General features: G+C 41.9%; 1 protein-coding gene across 2 annotated transcripts in view; it reads left to right on the forward strand.

Moving 5' to 3' along the window:
* Positions 1-22,940, forward strand: part of dok4 (docking protein 4) — a 75,384-nt gene that overhangs the window by 40,324 nt on the left and 12,120 nt on the right. For both annotated transcript variants that reach the window (XM_030083187.1, XM_030083276.1), the window contains exon 2: positions 2,075-2,474. In XM_030083187.1, coding sequence (XP_029939047.1) covers positions 2,409-2,474 — 66 coding nt within the window. In that variant the 5' untranslated portion in view covers positions 2,075-2,408. The remainder of the gene's footprint in view (positions 1-2,074; positions 2,475-22,940) is intronic.

Raw genomic sequence — 22,940 nt, forward strand, 5'->3', positions numbered from 1 at the left:
CACTTCTGTCAGTTTGTTTAAATAGACATCATTTTCATGTTGCCGTTTAAAGTTTTCTGAAACACAAATGCAGAAACGATGCGTCTTCATTCGATATGAAAGCTCAGATTGCCTTCGCATTGAGCTGTGGCCTTTCAGCATAAGGCATAAACTGTAAAATAAATGCATGAAGATTTAATTATAAAAACAGTTGCAAAGTCATAGCATTGAAAAGGTGGGTGAATCAGAGCAGGAAGAAGTGATTTTATTTTCTTCGTGACAGTGAAACGAAGGCCAGACATGATGTTTTTAGCATTCAGTTGTTTACTGGGCTCAGTCCTGCCGTCACCCTCAGTGACCGTCACTCACCGTCGCTCTCCCAGCTCGACCCACAGCAGCTCCCAGGAGGAGACCACAATTATTCCAGCTGCCGGGGAAATAAAATCAGGGACTCAGAAAGAGCTCTCTGAGCCGCTGAGGCTGCTTCTCTGGAGGGTCTGAAGGGTTCAAGCAGATAATTGGCAATAATCGAGGATTTGGATCCACACAAGGCGATTATAGCTGAAACCTTGTCGCCTGAATTTGGTGTGAAATGTTTTGAGTTTGCTGATCCAGTGAGCAATTTGCTATAATTTGTATTTCTGGGAGTCATCTTCCATCTTCTGTTGTGTCAAGTCAAATATCTGACTTTGATTGTAGGAACTGCTTCTAAGATGTGAGCTGATCTGAAGCGAAGACCAAAATCTGGACAGTCACAAGGCCTTAACTGTGTCCGGACCCTGGATTTATTAGGCGCTTCAACCTCTTTTATGCATTCTTCAAGTGGTTTACAAAGAATAACAACATGGGAGACTCTGCACACAAACACTATTAAGCTTTCTATGTGTTTAAGACCTTTTTAATATGATATAACATTCAGTTGGAAAGGGTGTTGTTTTACTCTTAAAATGTGTTGGTGGAGGAAGTTATCAAACACATTGGAGCCTAACAATAATTAACACTGGACTGGAAAAAAATTACAAAAGTCTCAGAGATGAGACACAAAGTTAATGATTTTTTTTTTTTTTTTCGGTAGAAAGTATAAAATATGCCAGGATAAAATCCCCAGACATCAATTCTGGGTAGCCAGCTGAAGACGCCTCTCTTCACAGAAGCTGCTGCTTCTCTGCTGAAGGTTGAGTCACCTCGCATTTTCATTCCAAACCTTTAAAAACAGTTTGTTATTTCACCATTTTCAGTGCAAACCACTAATAGATCAGGTCCAATGTGTTTGTTTTCACTTCTGGCTCAGATATCAATCAGATTCTACCAGATCACACAGGAAAGCAGGAAAACTTTCAGAGGTTAACCGTCTGAGCTCCACATATCGGGGCCTGTGTTGGAAGATCGCCGTCAATGAGATGCCATGTGCTTTGATCAGTCCGCATTACAACTTGTCAGGTTGCAGATCACTGGATCCTTTGTCAGTGAGATTCAAAGGTCCGACGGCAGACACTGAAGCTCACATAAATAACTGAGAAAAAAGATTCATACCGCTTTATGGGGACAAATGAAACACCCCAGGATCCTGGGTTTCTGTTTACACATGTGTTTTTGCTGTATCCTAATATTCCCAGCAGCGGTGGAAAGTAATGACTGCTGAGAGGAAAAGATGAAGAGATCAGTGTGTTTGAAATGCAAATGTAACGAGATGGAAGCGGGGAACAAACATGGTGGGATGGATGTTTGGGCTGTGACAGCAGACCTGGCCTCGAATCTCTTTATTCCCCCCGACACAGCTCCTCCTATCAGATGCCACGTTGTCTGGTTGTCTTTGTAGCGTTTCAGCTCACTGTGATGTATGGACGCTCTTTCACCAGAACTCATTCATAACCTTCTTTTGCTGAAGCAAAGGAAGGTTCATACAGCCAGACAGACAGCAAAAAACAAGATATTACAAATACCAGGGAAGCAGCGTGGCTGCCCTCAGTTTGCGATGTGTGCCACCAGCATGAATAATGGAGGATAATGTGGTGGTACTCCCTCTTCAATGAATTATACATATATATTTATCCATTCCTACCTTTCTCTATGTCTTTGTCTGCCCACTTCCTAGAGGTACCCAGAAGGAAGCTGAGAGGAAAACCATGCCAGGATGAATGAATGAACGGAGAAGTGAACCAGAGGAGGAACGGAACAGCTCCAACCTGGAAGAACAGACGGAAAATACAAAGGCAAGACGTGGAGGGAAACGTCTAGAGCTCCAGGAAGGCGGGAGAACCGACTTCTGGACGTTTTTTTTATTGACAAGGACTGAAAAACCTTGAGGCGGTGGTGGACAGAATCTGGGAAAGATCCAGAAGAGGACTCCAGAGACACTGTCTGAGGGAGGGAAGAAACATCTGGATGGTCTCCTCAACCGCGGCCAGCAGGTTTCCTCCCCTCCCAAGATGGCCTCCAACTTCAACGATATCGTCAAGCAGGGCTACGTACGCATGCGCAGCCGCAAGCTGGGGGTGAGTCTTCATCCAGTCCGTCTGAATGCGTCAGTCTGAGCAGCACATCGTGACACTAATATCCTGTCCCGGTCTGATCAGCATCTTCAATGAGACTCATAAAGCTGCACATCAATCAGGACGTTTTTGAAAGGCTTTATTTGTATTAAAAAAAAAAAAAAAAAAACCCCTGTCATTATCTCCCACTTTAATGAAGTGAACACTTGGCTTGTTTGGAGCGATTTCAGAGATGTCTTTCCTTCATGTGGGTGAATGATTGCTCTTGTCTGGGAAAGTTGTTGATCATCCAGGTCATGGTGTATGCAGTTCTTTTCGTGAAGGCAACCTGACTTGGTTGAAGTTTTGAAGATGTTTCATCAGTCAAAAGAAAAGTTTTTCAATTAAAAGTCTGAGGATTCAGGATTTATCCATTTCTGGGGAGGTGGGGAGAACCTGGTTCCTTTTCTGTGCTTTTAATCTGTGTGTTTCTGACCCCTGTGGTCCAGGGGCCCCTGAACGGTTCTACACGATAAACCCTGAAGCCCAGACGAAGCTTTTCACATGAGAGAGAAACTTTTAGCAAATCCAGCTGCCTTCAGGACAAGAATTGAAATGATTGCGTGTATCGTGTGAAAAGACTGTGATCCCTGCTGTGCCAAATTACGGGGCTGTTCGGTGGTAAAAAGGATAGCCCTGCAATTTCAGGGCTGGCTGTATCGGCCGTATCTCCAGCTCATGTACCATAGACTGATGTTTGGTGAGACCCTCGGCTGTTGCTGTGTGTGTGTGTGTGTGTGTGTGTGTGTGTGTGTGTGTGTGTGTGTTTGTGTGTTCTCGTATTTCTATCCTTGTTGGGGCCAAATGTCCCCACAAGGATAGCAAAACGTGAAACGACGTGCCTTGTGGGGACCTTTTTCCGGTCCTAAGTAGGAGAAACAGTGTTTTCTTGACCATGTTGTTGTTACTGAAAAAAGTAAAAGTGCAAAAACATTTCTTTAGGGTTAGGCTTTGTTGTGGTGTGGGTTAGGGTTAGGGTAAGGGTCAGGGTTAGGGGCTAGACATGAATGGGAGTCAATGGACGGTCCCCACAAGGATAGAAATACAAGACTGAGCGTGTGTGTGTGTGTGTGTGTGTGTGTGTGTGTGTGTGTGTGTGTGTGTGTGTGTGTGTGTGTGTGTGTGTGTGTGTGTAATGACCACCCTCTTTTTAGCTGATTTCTCTGTTTTTTCTCACAGTAACAAACCTCTAAGCTGCTCCTGCAGTGATCACTTTGCACTGAGGGGTTTCAGTAACGTCCATCAGAAAAGGTGGAGGTTTGCCTGCTGAGGCTCAGTGTCTTCCTCTGCTTCCCCCTTTTAGTCATTTCTAGCTGTGTTGTCGATGTTTTTACTTCACTTCACTTGGAATTTACAGTGTCTAACTTTGCTGTTTTTATAGTTCTTTTGCTGGTGGCTGTTGATTTTATAAACATCAATGACTTCCCTTGGTTACTCCAGTCTGGGTCATTGATTATTTGAAAACCTAATTAAGTGTATTTCCTGTTTTTATTCATCCATTGAAATCATATGACTGTTTTGGACAGTCTTTAAATGCCACAGTCTGACAAATCCCAGTGGAAGAATATTTTCTTGACACCTTTGTGTTTTTTTTTCTTTTGCATCTATTTATGCTAATTATAGTCAAATGATGATGATAAGCACAAAATTACTGCAGTATCCTTCCTTAAATATCAGTTTTAGGATCCTTGTTCATCTGACCAGGTGCTTGTGAAAGACAGCCTTCTGGGATTTTTTTCCTATTTAAAATGTTTTCATAGAGTAGGATTTTTATTTTGTCTGCTTTAACCATCTTCACAGGCTATTCGTTAAGTTTATTGGTCCATCCGCTCCATAAATGCCTTCATTTTATTCGGTGTCTCTCTGTCTTTGTAGATAGAAAATATTAAGTTTTACTGCTACAGGTTGTGAGATTTTTCAGACTTCTTCCTCACTGGATTTTATGTTTTATGCAGTGGTGACGAGTTAATGAATGAAAAGTGGGAAAGAAGAGGAACTTGTAGTCAGTGCATTAACTGTGGTCTGAACATAAATCAGTATAATATGATTCAGGAAGACCAAAGTCAATCCTCATTGTAGATCTGATCTAACAATTAAGTTTGATGTTTCATTTAAAAAGGTAGATTCTGATTATAATGAATTGATTATTTACTTTTTATTATTATTATTAAATAGTTTTAAACATTGAGCAGTTATGGACTTGTTTCGTGTGAACGTCTGAGTCAGTGACAGTTTAAAATTCAGTTCAAAAGTCACATAATGAACTGTCCATGGAACCGTAAGATCAATTTGTTTCTGAAATCTGGAGGTTAGGTTAGTTAATTTAAAGGTAGAATGTTGAAGCTTTTCCAGTCCTTTGGCGTCTTCAAGGTAAGCTCCAAGTTTGAGTAAGTGGCTGGTTTCCTTTGGCTTTACAGATAGCATGAAACGATTGCAGTGTCTCCCATGAATATTGCATAAAAAGTCAAAATTGTTGTAAATATGTAAGTTTTCGAGCAGGCCTGTGTTTTCTCTTTGATCACGGCGACATGCGTCGTCCCTGCAGGGGAAATTTCACGCTTGATGTTTTCCACAGTAACAAGTCCTGTCAGTCAGCGTCTCTGAAACCAGCGTATTTCCTGGATCAGAGGCGTGGCCTCGTTGGAGTTTTAGGCCTCGTATGTTATTAAGTGTGGTGGAGATGATGGTGCAGTTTGACCTGCTGTTAACAGGCTGATTCCACCATCTGCTCCGTGCACCTCCTGCTCTGGGGCGCAGCTGCGGCGGCTGCTGAGGGAATGTTAATTTTGCGGGCATGAGTCACACGTTCAGACGGTGTAGGCAGCAGAATTCAACTTTGCATGACTCATATTATGCAAACGAACGCAAATCAATTTGAGTCAGGTTCGGTTCACGCGCTCACTTCAAATAATGGAGTCGGAACGCTATCGCCAGTGGCAGAGCCGAATGAGCGGCGGCGCTCACCTCTCCCAGGAGAGCCGTTAAATATTCATCCCTCTCTGAGTCCAGTGTTTAGGATATCGCCAGAATGAAGCTGATTGTCCTTCGGGTTTAGTCCAGTTAATGGTTTATTTAAGAAAACTTCTGGCGTGGGGATAATCACGTTAAGTGACCATTTTGGTTTCATTGCCTTTGTAAGTCTTTGCTCGCTCAGTGACTTTCACATGTGATTGATTACATCCGACGTTAAAGAACTGTCTGGAATTGAGAAATAGGACCTGCAGGTGTGTGTCTCTGCTGTCAAAGCCAGCTCTATCTGCTGTCATCCACCCCGATGTGCATTTCTTATCTGTTTTCTGGCAGAAGAGCAACAGGCTGCAAAACATTCCGTTCTCCATTTATTGATAAGCTTTGGCAATAAAAGAAACAAAGCAGGTAACCTCTCAAAGCATCCGTTATGTTCACGGTGGGATTCGCTGATGTGATTAGAGGGTTTTCCTCTCTCTGGTCCACAGATCTATCAGATGTGGATCGTCTCCTTCTGCTGGATTCACACAATACTGTACAATTTACAATTTTATTGATGTCTTTTTTTTTCCCCAAAGTGATATTTTATGAACCAGCTGATACGACGAAGCACACCTTCAACAAAGTGTAACACGATACCAGGCAGTGCAACTGAATTGTATGAAATGCAGTGTGTTGATGACTTAATGTTGTGGCCCAGAAACACAATTACAGAGCACGTGTGTGTGTTTGCACTGATGCAAGAACTTGAACTGTGAAGAACCACAGTGCTTAGTTTACCCTACACTCTGTGTATGTACTGGTGTTTATGTCGTACTGACCTGACTGTTGAGGGACTGGAGGAAATGAGGCTTTCATGTAATCTTCCAACATTTGCTTTGACTGATCTCATCTTCAGTGTGTCGATCTTCATCTACAGCAGTGTGCTGAGCTGCTGCATTACAGCAGGTCCAGTGTGTCTCTCTCTGCTCATCCCTGATCTTTCTGTGCCGTCACTTGTTGGATTGCTGTGACTTGAACCGAGAAATCATGCTAAAATGTTCCCAATATTTTGATTGATAGCTAAATATTTGCGGAGTCATTTAAAAAATAAAAGCTTATAAAGTCTCCCTGCTCTGGTTTTTATCAATAAAGAGAAACCTTATGAAACTTTCTATGAGCTAGAGAAGACCTGACAACGCGCCTTTTACGTTCATCTTGTTCAATATGGCGTTGAAGACGGGGTTCACAGTCTTACTGCAGGGGAAAAGGTTGGTAAGGAAAGGCCTTATTTGTGAAGTTTCTTTAGAAAACTTTCAGAACTCAGATTGAAAGAGAAATGTGTCCTCTCAGCTCTAATCTGAGATGAAACCGTGACCGCAGCTCGGGATCCGTGTCTTTAAAGAAGTCGGGGGGTTCCTGCCGCTCGTCCGGCTCTGGGACGCCGGGCTGTGCTGGAACCGTGTGCTTTGTGTGAAACAGGCACAGCTTTGACATAAAAAGGCCGGACGGCAGAGTCAGTGCAGATTATTTTCCTGCCTGCCGGGGGCTTGTGAGGACACGGCGAGCCCTCTTCTCGTCCCCCTCGTGGTGTGTGTCCCGTCCCAGTCCGGGCTTTGTTTCAGCCGCAGAACGTGTCTGAGAGCGGCTCGGAGGAGGATTACTTCCTGTCCTCCATCACTGAGTCTATATAATCGGTCTTCATTTGTTCTCTTTACCATTTCCATCCCCTCTCTCAGTTGGCTGTAATCACATCGACGGCGTCTGAGGAGTTCTGATCTTGTAAAACGAAATGAGCGGTGTGTGAAGTTGTAAATGCAGGACGTGATACAATTCCCACAAGTGACTGGAGCAGATCTGATATGCATTGTTCCTGTTTTTTAAAAAAAAGACTTTAATATCGACATTTGGTATGTTAAAAGCTGGCACTGAGTTTTTTAATCCAAGAGAAATATAGTTATACATATGAACCTCTCCCTCCCTCTCTCTCTCTCTCTCTCTCTCTCTCTCTCTCTCTCCCTCTCTCGCTCTCTCGCTCTCTGGCAGTCTCTTTATGTTTGATTCTAGTGCTAACCGCTCCTCTTTCTCTCACTCCCTTTGCCATTTAATTGCTCTGTGTCTCTTTCTCCCTCTGCGGTTTTCTGCCCACAGCTCCGATTCTTCACATCTCTTCCTTTTCTGCCTCATTATCTGTATCCCTCCTCTGTATTTTGTTCCATCCACCTCTCCTCCTCTGTTTTTGTGCAGATTTGAATTTCCTGCTTCAGTCCGCCACATTGTTGCTTGGAGCCTTCCCACTGCGGCTGCACAGTGCATTTCAAATGTTGTCATTATCATGATGTCAACATACACAATATGCATGTTATGTTCTCATGCACTGTGCATTTGCACGTAAACATGTTTGGCGAATCAGACATATGAGTGCTCACCGGTGGGTCCTAGAGGCTGAGGTTTGAAAGTGTGGACATCGAGATAAGACAGAGATGGACAAAGTGCATATTATGGACAAGAGAAAAAACACTTCAGAAAACTTCACCATGAAGTGAAGAAGCTCAGTTTGTTTGATCACATGACCGTTATCACTTCACTGGCGCCTGCTCCTGAAGCTCACTGGGCCGCACTGAAACCTGGATGAAACTTTATATAGAAGCTCAACACGTTCAGTCCTGCTGAGGCTTCGCTCGTAACTGTAAGTAACGTTCTGTGTTGTTATAGAAGTGTGTGTTTCGCTCTCATGACGGATTAAAAAGCTTGGCCATGAGAGAGGCATTCAGAGAGGAGCTGCTCCTCCTCCACACTGTGAAGACTCCAGAGGGGCTTTGGGGATGTGATTCTGATGCCCCCGGTTTCCTTTCATTAGAGGTGTGCTGGGCAAGGCCATCAGAGACGAATCCTTGAGATCGACCTTTGACCTGCTGTAGAGGTTTTATCTCTACGTTGACTTGGAATTGGCTCTGGGTCCCTTCAATGAGACCAGAGGAAAATCCAGGGTGTGAAGATGTCTGAAAAAGACTTAGAGTATCTGAATGAATCATTTGACCAGACTGGAAGAACATCCAGGGTTGGATCTGTTGACAGAATGCACACAGCCTTCAGGATGATGATTTGCAGTCATGAAAAGAGTCATATGTGGCTGACCCATGGTGTTGGAAGCCATTCACTGTCCCGGATGTGGGACTGTTTAGCTACAAATCGTCAGTACTGCTGTTCTATTAACCCTTTAATCACAGTCAGAACATGCATAAATACAAAACACTCACACTGTGCCGTATAAAAAAGTAGAACCATTAAAATCCAGCACTGGACCCAGGGTGTAGAATTAGTTTGGAATATTGTGTTTACCTTGAAACACGAGCCTCAGTCTTACTTTTTCAATTTGTCTGTTATTTTCTTTGATCACTGGAGGAAGCATGTGTGGTGTTTTGGGTCCGTGATGCTATGAGGGCTCATCTCCTTCCAGTGTTGTCTCAATGAAGCTGTTTACAACGCAGTAAATCATGATCACAACCAGCACAACTTCAGCCTCCTCCATGTTTATAGTCCATCAAGTGAGGAAGCTTGCTGCCATTTTGTTTTTATGGCGTCGTTGTCATATGAGTTTGGAGTACTTCATTTCACTCCTCAAACACCCGGGATCGGAGGTGCTGTGTTTTTACTTGCATTACTTTTCTGTACATCATCAGTCTGTACACAATGCTATTCAAATCAAGATCAAAACTTCTCTTTCTATCGGGATTTTTTTCAGTTTTTCTGTCAGTGTGCATTAGTTTTCCCCTCTACAATCCGAATACATGCTTGTTGGGCTTATTGGTGAAAGTAGAGTAATTTCTCCCTAGCTTCAGGATGATCACTGATGTCAGTGATGGACAGTCCAGTTAACATTAGACCAGTATCAAGTGAGATCGACCCTACCTTTGATAAAAGGCTCATGGGAGATTCATGGATGGATGTTTTCCTGGGTCTGCATGGCTGTTTCTGTTCACACAGACACAAGATGCAAATAGAACACTGACACATAATCCTGCTGTTTATTGTGAGTACCTTATCCACTTCCCCGTCAACTCTCTTCTGCTCTATAGAACGTATTGTGTAAAGGAACGGTTCTCTAGCTGATCTTGAATAAATAACCAACTTCTCTTTGAATTAGTGACACACTCAAGTTAGACGAACACGAACAAAGCCTCACACGTCTTCCTTTTTTTTTTTTTTGAAGGGGAAGCTTTACTCAGTGAGTTAAGGCAGTGTAGTAGAAAACCCAGAGGAGACACGGAGGCAGACACAAAGACGGAGGGGAGGGGATGAATACAAAGAGAGCTACATGGAAGGTTATCCCAGTTACTTTCTGTATCCTCAGGGCACAGAGGACTTGCACAGCTGAGGTCCTCCTCAAGGCTGAGTAGATAGACTACCAAAGTCATGCCTAATTTATTTCAACAGGAACAACAAAGCCAAAGTTAAAAAAAGAAAAGAAAAAAACCTGCTCAGACACGCAGAGCCGCCTTTAGCCCACTCTGGTTGTGTATTAGCCCTGATGTTTCCACACAGCCATCTGTTCTTAGTTTCCTGCTTCAGTCTTCTGAGGATAATGAACTATTATATTGATGAGACTGATATTGATCAGCCTCTGGGTGAGGAACAAACATTTCAAACGCCAACGCCCTCTTCAAACAGACGTCCTCTGAACAAGCACGAAATCAATATGTTTGGATGGTTGTTAAGCTTCACGTCGAAAAGCATATGTGAGATTTGGTTTTGTTTTTTTTTCCTCCATCTGTATGTATACATAGTTTTGCCTTTTGGGTCCGAAGAAACATCCTCATGTGTTTCCCCCAACATCCTGTAGCAGTGCGATAGTTTTTCCCTCCTTCAACACAGTGGTGTGTTGGATGCATTCCAGACTTTATGGTCAGTGGACTGAATGCTCTGTAGGAGGAACGTGTGTTTGAATATGGACAGAGTTGTACTTAATGCTTGACATCAGTATGCAAGTTGTATTTGCACATGATTTCCAGTAATAGCGCATTCTGGAGGGATGCTGCCACATAGTTAATATGCGTTCTGGTCTTCTGTGTTTTATATTCCCGCCACTCACAGTTCCCATAATCAGTCTCTTGCATGTAGCAAAAAACCACCACGACCACTCAGATTATTTACAGTGCAATGCAGGATTATTTTTGCTTTGGCTGCACTAACCTAGTAGCTGACTGCTCGTATGCATCAATCAACTCATTTCTTCTTAGATATTTTGAACAGGTTTACACGACAGCATATCAACCTCGTATTTACTTTCTTGTTTTGAGAAACTTTCATGCTTACGCATAAGTAGGAGAAAGGCTGGAAACAATTACTAGTGACTGCTATTATTCATTTTTGTCAAGAAACCACACATGCACATATACAGAGACAAGAATACGCTTTAAACATGAAGAGACGACGTTTGGACAAAGAACTTGGATTGCTATTTCAGGTGACTCAACTATAAAACTGAACTACAGTATAAATAATAAAGCTAAAACTAGGAGGTTTGAGATGTCCAGTGGAGCTGCGTTTGTTCTGTGTCCTGATGCAGGATGAGGAGTTTTTCTTTCTCTCAGTTCCCTCCTGTTGTGATGTGGTTCGCAGCTGGAGACCTAAGTGCTAGCCGTGCTGGCTCTTTCTGCTAGCTCTTCTGTTAGCCACTGTCCATCTGGAGAACTTGCAGGCTGCCTCAAAGGAAAACTGGTGCTGAACAGAGGACTGAACAGCCAAGTGGTTGAAGTGTTTCCAGATTTTCTTCTGATTCCCTGTGAACAGTGACCAGCTGAGAAGAAAGACGAAAGAGAGGCGCTGATCATCCTGGAGTCATCGATCATGTGATCGCTCATTTTGTTCAAACATAACTTATTCATTCAGTTCGGGCAGTTTGAGGTAACATTGTTCTTCTGCATGAAATACTAATGGTTTCATACAAACCTGGATCAAGAACCGGCCTCCTGGTAGTTTCCATCCGCTTTTCTGATTTGAATATTGTGATTAAGGACAGTGCTAAAACCCTGGATACTATTTGAAGTGACAATGCAGCCTACATCTGTACATATGGTTTGAATACTAAAGGAGACACCGTTATGTCCCTCCTAGCCTTCAGAAAAGGAAGTGTCGTCTTTCCAGACCCACTCAGCTTCACGCAGGGTGGTTTACAGTCAGCACATTGGCTGTGAGGCTGATCTGTCGTCGGCACCAGCAGGCTGCAGTGAGAACTTCACTGCCTTCATCAGACACGTCTGGGAAATGATTTTTTATGTTCAAGAATGTGTCCAACATCAAAAGAGCATAGTTGGACATTCTTGCACATCATGGCTTCACTCACTGTCATGGAAGCGACTCAGCAGCATTTGTATGGTCTCAGACGCCTCAAAGATTTGGCCGAAGGCCCCACTCCTCAGGGAATACCTCCAGGGCGGCGTCCTCCTGGGACCCGGCCTGTTGTCATGCGACTGGATGTGTTGGCCTCTTGACAACGGGAACTGTCTTCCAAGAACTGCTGCCACCAGTTCTGCTTGAATGTGCAGCCGCTGCTCCTCTGTGAGTGATCTCTGCTGGATAAACCAGACTGAGGAGACGACCTGCGCTTCCTGGAGAAAGGTGGATGCCAGGGAGGCCAACGTTTTATTCACCATTCTCAGGTATGAACTTGTGAAGGCAAGGATGGTTTAGTGCCCAGACTGAGGGATTTGGTCACCTCTCCTCTGCCACTGCAGACACAGTTATTCAGTATCAGTAGACACCACGATATTACCGATGTTCACCGGGACTGAGCTGAAGAGCTCATTCTTTACCAGATGATAAGTTTGTTTGAATTCTGGTGGTGACAGTCTACTATGAGCTGTGTTTTTGCAGAACATTAAAATCCCCACAGCTGATTTATTTCCCTAATTATGCTGTGGAAACATGCAAATTGCCATTGCAAAAAAAAAAAAAAAAAAAAAAAAGAATGAAGGAAGGAAACAAAAACACTGAAACTGTGCCAGTGAGTGTCTTCAGGCTGAGTGTAGCAGGGCCATGTTAAATCCCATCTGAAGCAGAAAGGACATTAAAACTAAACAAAATGTCAAACTAGTCTGTAGTGCAAGTTGGTTTGGATCGCTGAAGGAGGTCACTCGTTCATGGGGATTATGTAGGTTTGGTATCTTCTGGATGTGACGATCACACGGACCAAGACACGGTCTGATGGAGTACACAGTTTTGCCTCTTTAGAGAATAAGAAAACCCCTGAATTTGGAGTTTATGTGCACTTTTAAATGTGCACAGAGCTAAAATAATGAAGTGTTTCCAACAGATAGTCAATGGAAACACGTACCGCATATCGATCCAATATTGCTTCATTGCAGGTTTGTCTGTTCCAGATTTAAGTATTACTGATTTTATTATCTTTATTTAAGTTTTTCTTCATAATACCCTCACTGCTGTGCTACGTGGATGAGATTTATCAAATGCTCCGTTTGCAAACATTCCGAAAAGTGAATCAAAAAAAAGATACATTTATGTAGAAAAGAATCAAACTAAAAGAAATTCACAGTGACTTGTGTTGAGTTTGTTTATTGAGTTTAATCATAAATATATCAACTAAACTTTTATAAGAAAATGAGACACTGGTACTCAATCGGAGTGAAAAAAAAAAAGTTCAGAAACTTATCAAGTCCACTCCTTAGTATTCAAAATCAGTTATATTCGTAAACCGCAATTCAGCTTCAGTACAATATCAACAACATGTCAACAATCAACGTAGACAGGAAACCATTTCCTCATTTCCATATACCATAATTAGAATTTTCCTTCATTCCAATATTAATAGACAAATATAATTTTAACAATACATCCAAAATAAATAAATAAATAAAGTCAAATTATAATTAATAAAGTTTGCTCCTTTCATGAGTCAGTCTAAGATACCAGGTGAGCCAAAAAAAAAAAATTCAGCAGTATCAGAAAAGCACTGAAGAAAAAAGAGAAGCTTCAAAGTCTTGTAATAGGGTTTGGTAATTAAACGTATTTGTGGAGTAATTGTGTTTTTATTTTCTTTTTAAAAACATCTAGACTATTTGATTCTTTTATGTTTGTTCCTGTCAAGCTCATTCCAGATGTTTGGGCCCCTAAACAATATACTAAACATAATACGTTGTAGCTAAAGCTTTTTTCCTCTTCGTAGGTGTTTTCTTTCTCGTGTTACAGTTATGAGATGAAGAGTTCATTGAAATGAGTTGACAGAGTCATAGATGTAGTCTGTAAACTAATTTTACATTACACAAGCATTTTGGAAACTATTGCACTCAGTGAGCTTCAGAATCTTAAATCTATGAAAAGGGAATAAGAGTCAAAATGTTCCCATGATTTCACACATATGACTTTTTTCTGTAAAGTTGAATTTCTTACCGCGTTACAATAATTTAAATGTAGTTCAAATAATGATCAATGCAGATTAAGAAGTGCTTCAAGAGGAAGATATTGTCTGAGCTTGAGAAAAAAACCCAACGTATTTGGATAGTTTATTAGTAAGGTATCAATAAGTTTTTTTTTTTTTTTTTTTTTTTTTTAATGTAGGAATTTATTGAGATGTTTTTCTAGGAATTTGATATTCTTTACTTTCTAAATAGCTCTACCATTTATCTCGATCTGAATTTTTTCTAGTTTTTTCGGCTTCTATTTAATCGAAATATGATATTATTTGTTTTATTCATATTTAAAGAACGTTTATTGCCTTGGAACCAGCAGTCTATCTTCTCTAATTCAAGATTTAATAGACTTTGTGTGACATGAATATGTTGGTATCTTCAGCAAAAACGACATTATGGGTGATATTTGATGAATTTCCACAATCGTGATGTTGACATGATGTAAAATCAAACCTAGAAATATATGGCTTCAGGTGAAGCTTTAGATGTTTCACATGTTTTAATGTATGCCTTAGTTTTTATATGTACACCAAATGAAATGGAAGGAGGAGAAAGAAAACACAGCGATCTTTTTTTTCCCCTTGAAGTCTTTCCCAGGAGGAACGTCACCTTCTGACATGCTCCTTGACCAGTTGTCACGCAGACTGTGAATGTATGACTTTAAGACGGCGTGGAGGGTGGAGCACACTCCCCAGGTTTTAGGGCCCGTCCACACCGCAGTGCCTCAGCTGGTCCCGGAGGGTCTTGAGGGACCAGTCCCCCTCACATGACAGCCTGTCTGCCCTGCTGCCATCAGTGAGGACCTACAGGACTGCAGGGATTTTTATTTTCTCCTTACTGAATAATATGAGCCCTGTGATGGTCTGGAGACCTGTCCCAGGCGTATCCTGCCGTCACCCATAGTAACCTGGGATAGTCCCCAGTGCCCTGCAACCCTGAACAGGATAAGCAGCATAGAATACGAATGGATGGAATAATACACACACACACACTCCACACACACACTCCCTCTCTCTTGCAGCCTCACCTTGAGGGACCCTTCTGATGCTTTCAGAAGCATTTTCCCCTGAGAGTTCCCGTATTTTACAGTTTATCAGTAATTTACATAGTTTTTCAGAGTTTCATCAAAATCATATTCAAAGTGTATCACTCCAAATACAGTCTTGGTCAATTCAGCCATTCTGAAAGTTCCTCCTGTGAGCTCTGCTGAGAACGTGATGTTTCTGTCTGTCAGGCCTCTTCCAGGCCGCCTCAGGAGAACATCAGTGTCTCCAGATCAGCAGGTTTTGGGTCAGTTGGCTTTCTCCAGGATCCTGTATTTGTTAGCCCCTTTATTTCTTTCTTTATTTAATACAGTTGTGTGTTATAATAATAAGAATAATAATGCGGTTTCAACGAGTTTGCACTGAGGTTGAGATTCGAGCTGGTTTTTATTGAGGTGGTTGGCTTTTCGTCTGTGTTTGGACTGGAAACAGTGAGTCTGATTTGGCAACCCTGAAGAAGAGGAGACTCTCCGGTACCATGCTCTAATGTTTTCTGTGAGTTTATCGCTGTGGCCTGCAGAAACGCTGCCGTTCAGTCACCTCAGTTTGAACTATAATCTAGAAGGAGAGGCCTCTGAAGATACTTCGTTAATAATATTATGTCTGCATATGCTACTTAGCTTGGTCATATGTGTTATTCTAGTCTCTACCAATTAGCTAACTGTTGTGTTTTTTCATGTTATACTGAATTTATTCAGTGTGTCAGTGAGACAGAGCTCTGCTCTCAGAGGGAGGGGTTATTTCCCCACATCATATCATGAAGGGAAAATCTCAGAATCGCTTGTTTGAGCAGAGATTTGCTATAAAGCGGAGCAAGAAGTGAGGGAGATGAAACACTTCCTGCATTCACAGGCGAAAAGGACACATTTCATTGTTAGAAAACATAAGGTTTTCAAGTGAAGGCCATAAATGAGTTGCACTCAATAGTTTTTCTGCACATGTGCCAGTAGATGGGTCACTGTGTGATTCTCTGCCACCCTTTTGAATTTTAAAGCATTTTTTCCAACAAAGTGGATATTTATCACTCCATCACTGAGATCATTTCTAACAAACTGTATTGAGAGGGTATTGAGAAAAATGCTTGAGTGCTTTGACTCTGACCGTTTTGATCCTGGACCACATGTTGGGAACCGTTGACCTCAGGCATCACAGACGTAAAGCACACAGCATCGTCTGCTGCTCGATCCTGACTCTTCCTCTATTCTGCCCGAGAATATTTGCGAGTAAACAAGTGCCACATGTGTAAACAGGAGCTGTAAACACGAGCTGATCGATCCTCTTATGCAGTTATGCTGTATGTATTTATTAATCCAGGAGAGGGAAGATTTTATCAAGCGGGTGGAAACAATAAACACAACTCGAGTTCCTTGCAGCACAGCAGCAATGTGAAAAGGTTGTGAGCAACACCTCCGCAGCAAACAGTAAAATTTTCTCGGGCACTTACTTCAGAATCCAACAAAGCCCATGACGGCTCTTCATTTTATCAGCAGCCCTCCCACAGGAGCACAGAGTGTATCTGCTAGTTAGAGAACGTGGGTGCTGGTCTGAGACTCCCAGAGACATCTGCACTGCCCTCAGAGCTGCTTTGGAGTGAGCCCCACGTCTTAAAAATAACAGAAGAGAAGCTACACAGCTCGTGAAAGTTCTCTGCAAGAGCAGAAATTAGATCAGTTTTAAGATTTGAAGAAAGTACGTCTTTACAGTGATGCTCTCCACTGAAAGATAACATATATAATTCTCAGAGTTTCAGTGCACAAAGGATAATAACCTGATCCTTCTCCAGTCTGGCCCTCCCTCGCTTTCACCCCTCCACACTGAGCTGCTCCGCTTCACCTGTAAATAAGTTTTATGTGGCTTGAAGGCGTCATTATGAAAGCAGCCCTTTGAGACTAATGGGATGGCCTGATCTGAAGCGCTGCAGCGCCCTGATCTGGCATCGGGCTTCACCTCTGCTGCCAGCGCCGCTCTGGCTGCAGGCGCTTCGACCTGCTCCTCCACAGTATCTCTGCTGAGCACACGGCTTCTACTCCTCATCGTTCGGAGCTCCCTTTTCTTGTATTTGACAGAAAGAGCATTAGTGGTTATTAGGAGGGGGATTTTATGGTATTCAGTTCTGACAGGTGAAGCTTTGATTTTTTTCTCTCTCTTTACAAGTCTGGAGAATCTTGGGATAAATCAAGAGAAGAAGAGGGCAGCTGTGGTCACTGCTGGGATTTTTAAAAGCTGTTTTCCTTAATTGTTGCCGTGTGAGAAAATGTTTTAGGTTCACACACGAATGATCACAATCTGTATGCACAGGTGGCCTTTTTAACAAGTGATGCCTTTATCACAATAAACACCCTTTCTTCCCAGATGGTCATTAAGGCTCATTTGGGGATCATAAAACTGCTGACGTATCAAACTGCGGACTGGTGTCACCTGAAAACTACAATGCAACAGATTATTGTAGTGATTGGTTCATTTCCTGTGAGAAAGAAAACAAGTGGACAGCAGGATCGGGCCGAGAACCGAACAGTTTAGATCAGAGAAGGACAGATTGAGTGAGCTGCTGCTGAATTTTGTTTCTATTGAAGAACCTCGATGTTTTGTTTTGTAATATCTCAATTAAAATGGATATATCATTTTGTCGAGCAAGTCCACTTGATTTTTTTAAAGAAGTTGATCAGGCTTGTGTGGAGACACACTTTATTTCTTACCAACGAACACTGAGTGGCACAAAACAATGAGAAAACAGTTTAAAGGAGCTTCAGTGTTTGCAATCAGCTGTTCTTTGTGTCCATAGGTCAATGGTTTGATCACATGAAAACAGGAAAACTAGTGGCTCAACATGAAAGCTACATCTTTGTCAGCGTTTCTGTGTAAATGTGTCGTGTAGACGGGGCCTTCTACAGTTCAAGGACTTTCCACAGGGTGTCCCTGCGAATCGATCTGATGTGTTGTGGAAGTTGACGTTGGCTGGAGAGTCAGGAAATGGTCTCTGGTTGATTTGTTTCGACTGCAATGGGCACTTAGTGGCAGTGCCTGCTGGGTGTAACCTCTTCCCTTCAAGATCAGCCTCCCAAAGACTTTACCAGAAACTCAAGTGTAACAAGTAAACTGCTCGTCCTTACACCACTGCACTCTGCAGCATTTGGGTTTAATAAATAATTTCCTATGTACACTATGAACTCAGCGTATGTCATTGTATGTATTCTAAATCTCACCCCAGAGTTACATCGTATTGTTCTTAAGTTCTGCTCAAAAGTCTTTGTTTAAAACAAAAAAGCTTCTTCACTCTTACTGTGGTGCGTCGGCTGGGACATTTTCATCAAGCCCGAAGGCAGTCTGCTCCTCATTTATCATGTCGACAGCGCACACATAACAAAACTTCATCAACTCGGCAAAAGAAAGTTTGATGGGTATATTAGTCTTTATGCTCTCCTACACTGTAACCGCTCGGCTAGCACTGACCAGAAGCCTTCTATAAATACATAAGAAGGCTGAAATGAGAGCCATAACACAATAGATTGTCGGAACATCACTGCTTTAGGCCCTTTTCCTCCCACACATGCACTTTCCAAACTACTTGCAGGATCACTTGTCCACCTACTCGATGTCTCGACAGCCTGATGAAGTCTGCAGAGGGAGGAGGTCCGGGTGGGTGAAAGGGTCAACGCCGCATCGGACATTTTCAGAATAAACTGGGAGGAAAGAATCGAAGTCCGAGTTGCTTTCTTCACCACAGTTCTAGAAGTTTTCCAGAATTTTATCTCTTGACAGTGACAGAGTGGAGTTTTCATGTTCTCCCTGCACGTGCACTGTTTCCATAGGTCATTGATTAGTTTCAGTATAATGGGTGCAAACTGTGGCACAGTGTGAACGCGTGTGGTTTTTGTGTCATGTGTTACACATGATGGCCTGTTGCCTTGGTGACTATAGATGCATTCTACATGTTATATCTCCTTCTTTCTCAGCCGGGTTGATGTATCTATTACTGTTGTTCACCGTTTCATGTCTCCTTTACTCCCAAATACAAATCCTCACCTCAGGAGTCTTGCAGCATCGTGCATTCCTGCATTTCATTGTCAGAATTGCTCCATTATTCCTCTCTGTTTTCCTCTCGTCGGTTTTGTTTCATTGTCCCTCCTTGAAGCCTCTCTGCATTTCATTTGACAAACGTTAATTGGCTTTTTTATTATGAGGCAATTTACAACAGCTGCTACATAAAGTGTGTGTGTGTGTGTGTGTGTGTGTGTGTGTGTGTGTGTGTGTGTGTGTGTGTGTGTGTGTGTGTGTGTGTGTGAGCTGCAACTCTCCAGAGCTCCATCTGGAGGTGTGAAAGATAAGGCCCGGGGGCCAAAACCAGCCTGCCACAGGGTCCAATCTGCCCCACAGACTGACTTGGTAATATAATAAAAAAATCAAAAGACGATATTGATAGGTTTTTGTTTTTTTTGTTTTTTTTTTTTTGTTTGTTTTTGGGGGGGGGGTATAAATGACTACTATTGTTAGTTTATGTAATGAGGATTAAGGTGTTATAGTGAGGGTAGTGGTAGTATATGACACTGAGGGCCTGTTTACACTCAGTGATTGCCGGTGATTTCAAGCAAAACTTTCTTTGTGTTTTGTTTGTCCGTTTTACATGGCAACGCTGCTGAAAATGAGACCTCGTGGAAAAGAATAAAAGAATTTGAAAATTGAATTTCCACATCGAGGAAATACTCTTTAAATCTTTGATTTGAATATGGTAACATTTTCACTCTTCTGAAAACATTTTACACAAACTATCATCAGTTCCTATCGTCCACATTCTCCTGCCTGGAATAAATGAGCTGGGTTGTGTATATTTGTCTCAACCTGCGGGGATCGAACCTTTGAGACTGTAGCAACCCTAACGATGTGTTTACCTGCTTTTTTATGGTTATCCGACTCTGCGGACTCATTTAAATCTCAGCTAAAGTCAGATTTGTTCAGATTCCCCATGAAGTCTGCATCCTGTGTCTTATAATAAGCAGCCAGTGTATTTTCTAAATTACTTCTTAATTGAGTTTTTGGGCTCTTTTTGTTGTTCTTCTTCCTTTTCGTCGGAGGAAACAAACGAGAGCATCTGTTTCAACCTGTTGGAGTTTCAGTGTAAACAGCGATCATCACAGTGCTGCCCGATGAAAGCAGAAACCGCGGAGCAGAAACCGAGAAACACACAACGCACAGAGGAGAGGAGGACGCTCAGTTAACAGAAGAAATGGGAGGAATCCAGCACTGAGAAGGTTTCCTCCTGCTGTACGACTATAATTAAAGTGTTTGTCCATTTTTTGAGCACCATATGAAAGTTTCTTTTGCAGACTGGTAATGAATCATTAGCTGCTGAATTGTGGAGGACCTGAGTTCACTGACAAATAAGAAGTCCATTAAGTTTATTTGATTTACACCGTTTCTTCCTGCTTCTTCCACTTTGTCCATATGTGATGCTAAGAACAGGAATAAACCAGTTTAACTGAATTGAGACTTGATCTTGATGAACATAAACAGTGAATAAGCTCACGTCCAGGAGACTTTCTTGCTTGAATGTGGCGGAATCTGAACGTTGATGGACCGTAGATACACAGATAAGAATAGCTGAGGAATCATCTTTGTGAAATTAGTGAAAGTCTTGAACACTTCCAGCCTCCTGCTGAAGCCTCTCCTCGCTCCTCCTGCAGTTTATACATTTTAACAGGATAAAACTGAATTTTTTTTATCCTTAAATGTCATTTTTGCTGTTGTTCTCCATGATAAGCTGTACATCCCTGCTTCTTTCAAGCCACTTTCTCCGTTCAGCTCGCCCTTCCTCCTCTTCATTTTCCCTCTCGTGGTATCTGCTCGCCATCCTCCGTTTGAAGCTCTCGGCAGACGAGCGAGCTGCGAGCGGCGCTAAGTGAAGTTAAAACGAGGAGACGGAGGAGGGGGCAGATAGGAGAGCTAATTGCTCCCTTCTCCTGGCTTCACACGTGAAGCTAATGTGAGAGTGATGGGAGCTGCAGTGAGTCCGGTGGGCTTTACTCACAGGAGGGAAATTCATCCAGGCACATTATTAGTGCAACCTTGAAAAGCTGTGACAGCAGGGAGGATTAAGTAGATACAGGTGCATTTGTTTTTCTTTTCACACGTCTGTCCTTCACCTCGAAGCTGCAGCGGCTCAGGAGTGTTTTTCTGCGTTTTTGTTGGATTTGTCTTGCACATCTGGAACAGTTTTTTTTAAGGTGGAAATGATGATCATGAACTGGAAGTGACTTCACCAGCAAGCTTCATAGAGGAAGAAGAAGCTGTGGAACAAATATGCTTCATGGGTTTTTAAAAAAATACAATTTTGCACAATTTTTTTCTGTATATGATTTTTTCATATCATACATTTGAACTGAATCCTTTAAAATACTTGCAAGAGGAAAATTTCAATCGAGGGAGTTTTTGGAAGGCTTTTCAAGAGTTAATTATTCCTGCAGCGTCATTACAGTCATGAAAATAACATTTTAAGATTATAATGCACATTTATTTATCAAACTGGCCAAAAACACACATATCCAGCTGGTTTATAGCTTATAAATCTGTATTAACCAGATTTATTCCTCCCTGTTTCTGTGAGAGTTCCTAACATCTTGTCAATAACTGCATGTTTCTGCATCATTATCAGCTTTGCAAGCCGGTTTCACATCCTACCAATTTTCATTACCGTACCTTCTAGTTTCACAGATCTTAGAGAAATAATTGTGGCTGTTAACTACATCAGCGGCTGTAGACGCTGCCCTACAGTAAATGTTTGGCCCGACCTCGGTCAGAAACTCAAAAAGTCATCATTCCTACAGCAAGGCGAAATCAATTCCACTGTCACTGCTCCCCACCTCGTTCCCGCAAGGATCCGAGAGCGATAAAAATAAAAGCCAGGGTCTCTGAAAGTGTGTCGTCTAAAGTGACATTGGCAGCAGACTCGTCCTGTATGGAGTCAGACCTCCGTCATAAAAAGAGAAGACGGAGGAATTCAGTGATACATGTCAGGATTTTAATGTCAGGACATGAATTCAAAAGACGGTTTCTCATTTAAACAGTTTTAAAATCCACCTGGAAGAAAATAATGTCCACAAACTCGTTTCAGTCTGGATATGCTCCTCTGTATTTGTAATTTAAGTATGAAGTCATACACGGCATTAACATCAGATTTACACTGAAAGAATACAGGTTTTCTTGTTTTTCGTAAAACTATCCTAAAACTGTGAGTTCAGAAGTTGATTTTTTTTCCACAGAAATTACATTTCTATGTTAGTTGGAGATTTAACCAAATTATCATGCTGTATAACAACGGTTGGGCATTTCAAAGATTATTGATAAAGTCACAGTATGCAAGTTTCCTGTTCTTTTATGGCTACATTGCAGCTTCTGCAGCTGATCTCAGGTAACAATAGATGTAGGCAGACTAGAGAGACACACTCACATTTGAAGCTGCAGGCAATTTAAAAACGCCAATTAACCTTAAAGGCATGTTTATGGACTGTGGGAGGAAAGCAGAGAAAATCTATACACAAGGAAAACATGCAGACACACAGAAGTCCAGATTTAAACCCAGGACAAACTGGGACTGCAAACCGCTGCACCGCTGTACAGCGCTGGACATTAACAAGGAGTTTTCTCATTTCTTTTAAATAAAACAGAAAGCAGCTACAATAATAATACACCAATAGGAGTAAATTTCTTGAACAGAAATCATAATTTTGAAGTTTTCTTTTGAAAAATAGGTATAATGGATGGCGCCGTCATTCATTCATTGATGATAAATATGCGTAATACGGTTGTAAATAATGTTCTCTCTGTTTAATTACACTGGAGCAGTATTGAGTTGTTTGCTGTATTACATCAGAAATGGACATAATAATAACATTGCTCGCAGATTTAACATTATTAGCTAATGTTGTATTATTTATTGCTTGAAAGGGTCAAACGAAGTTGGACATTTAAAAGCTTGTGAAGTGTGCTGTGAAAACAGATTGAATTAAAGTGGGTGGGAT

Source organism: Salarias fasciatus, chromosome 1 (genome assembly GCF_902148845.1).
Source record: "Salarias fasciatus chromosome 1, fSalaFa1.1, whole genome shotgun sequence".
NCBI lineage: Eukaryota > Metazoa > Chordata > Actinopteri > Blenniiformes > Blenniidae > Salarias > Salarias fasciatus.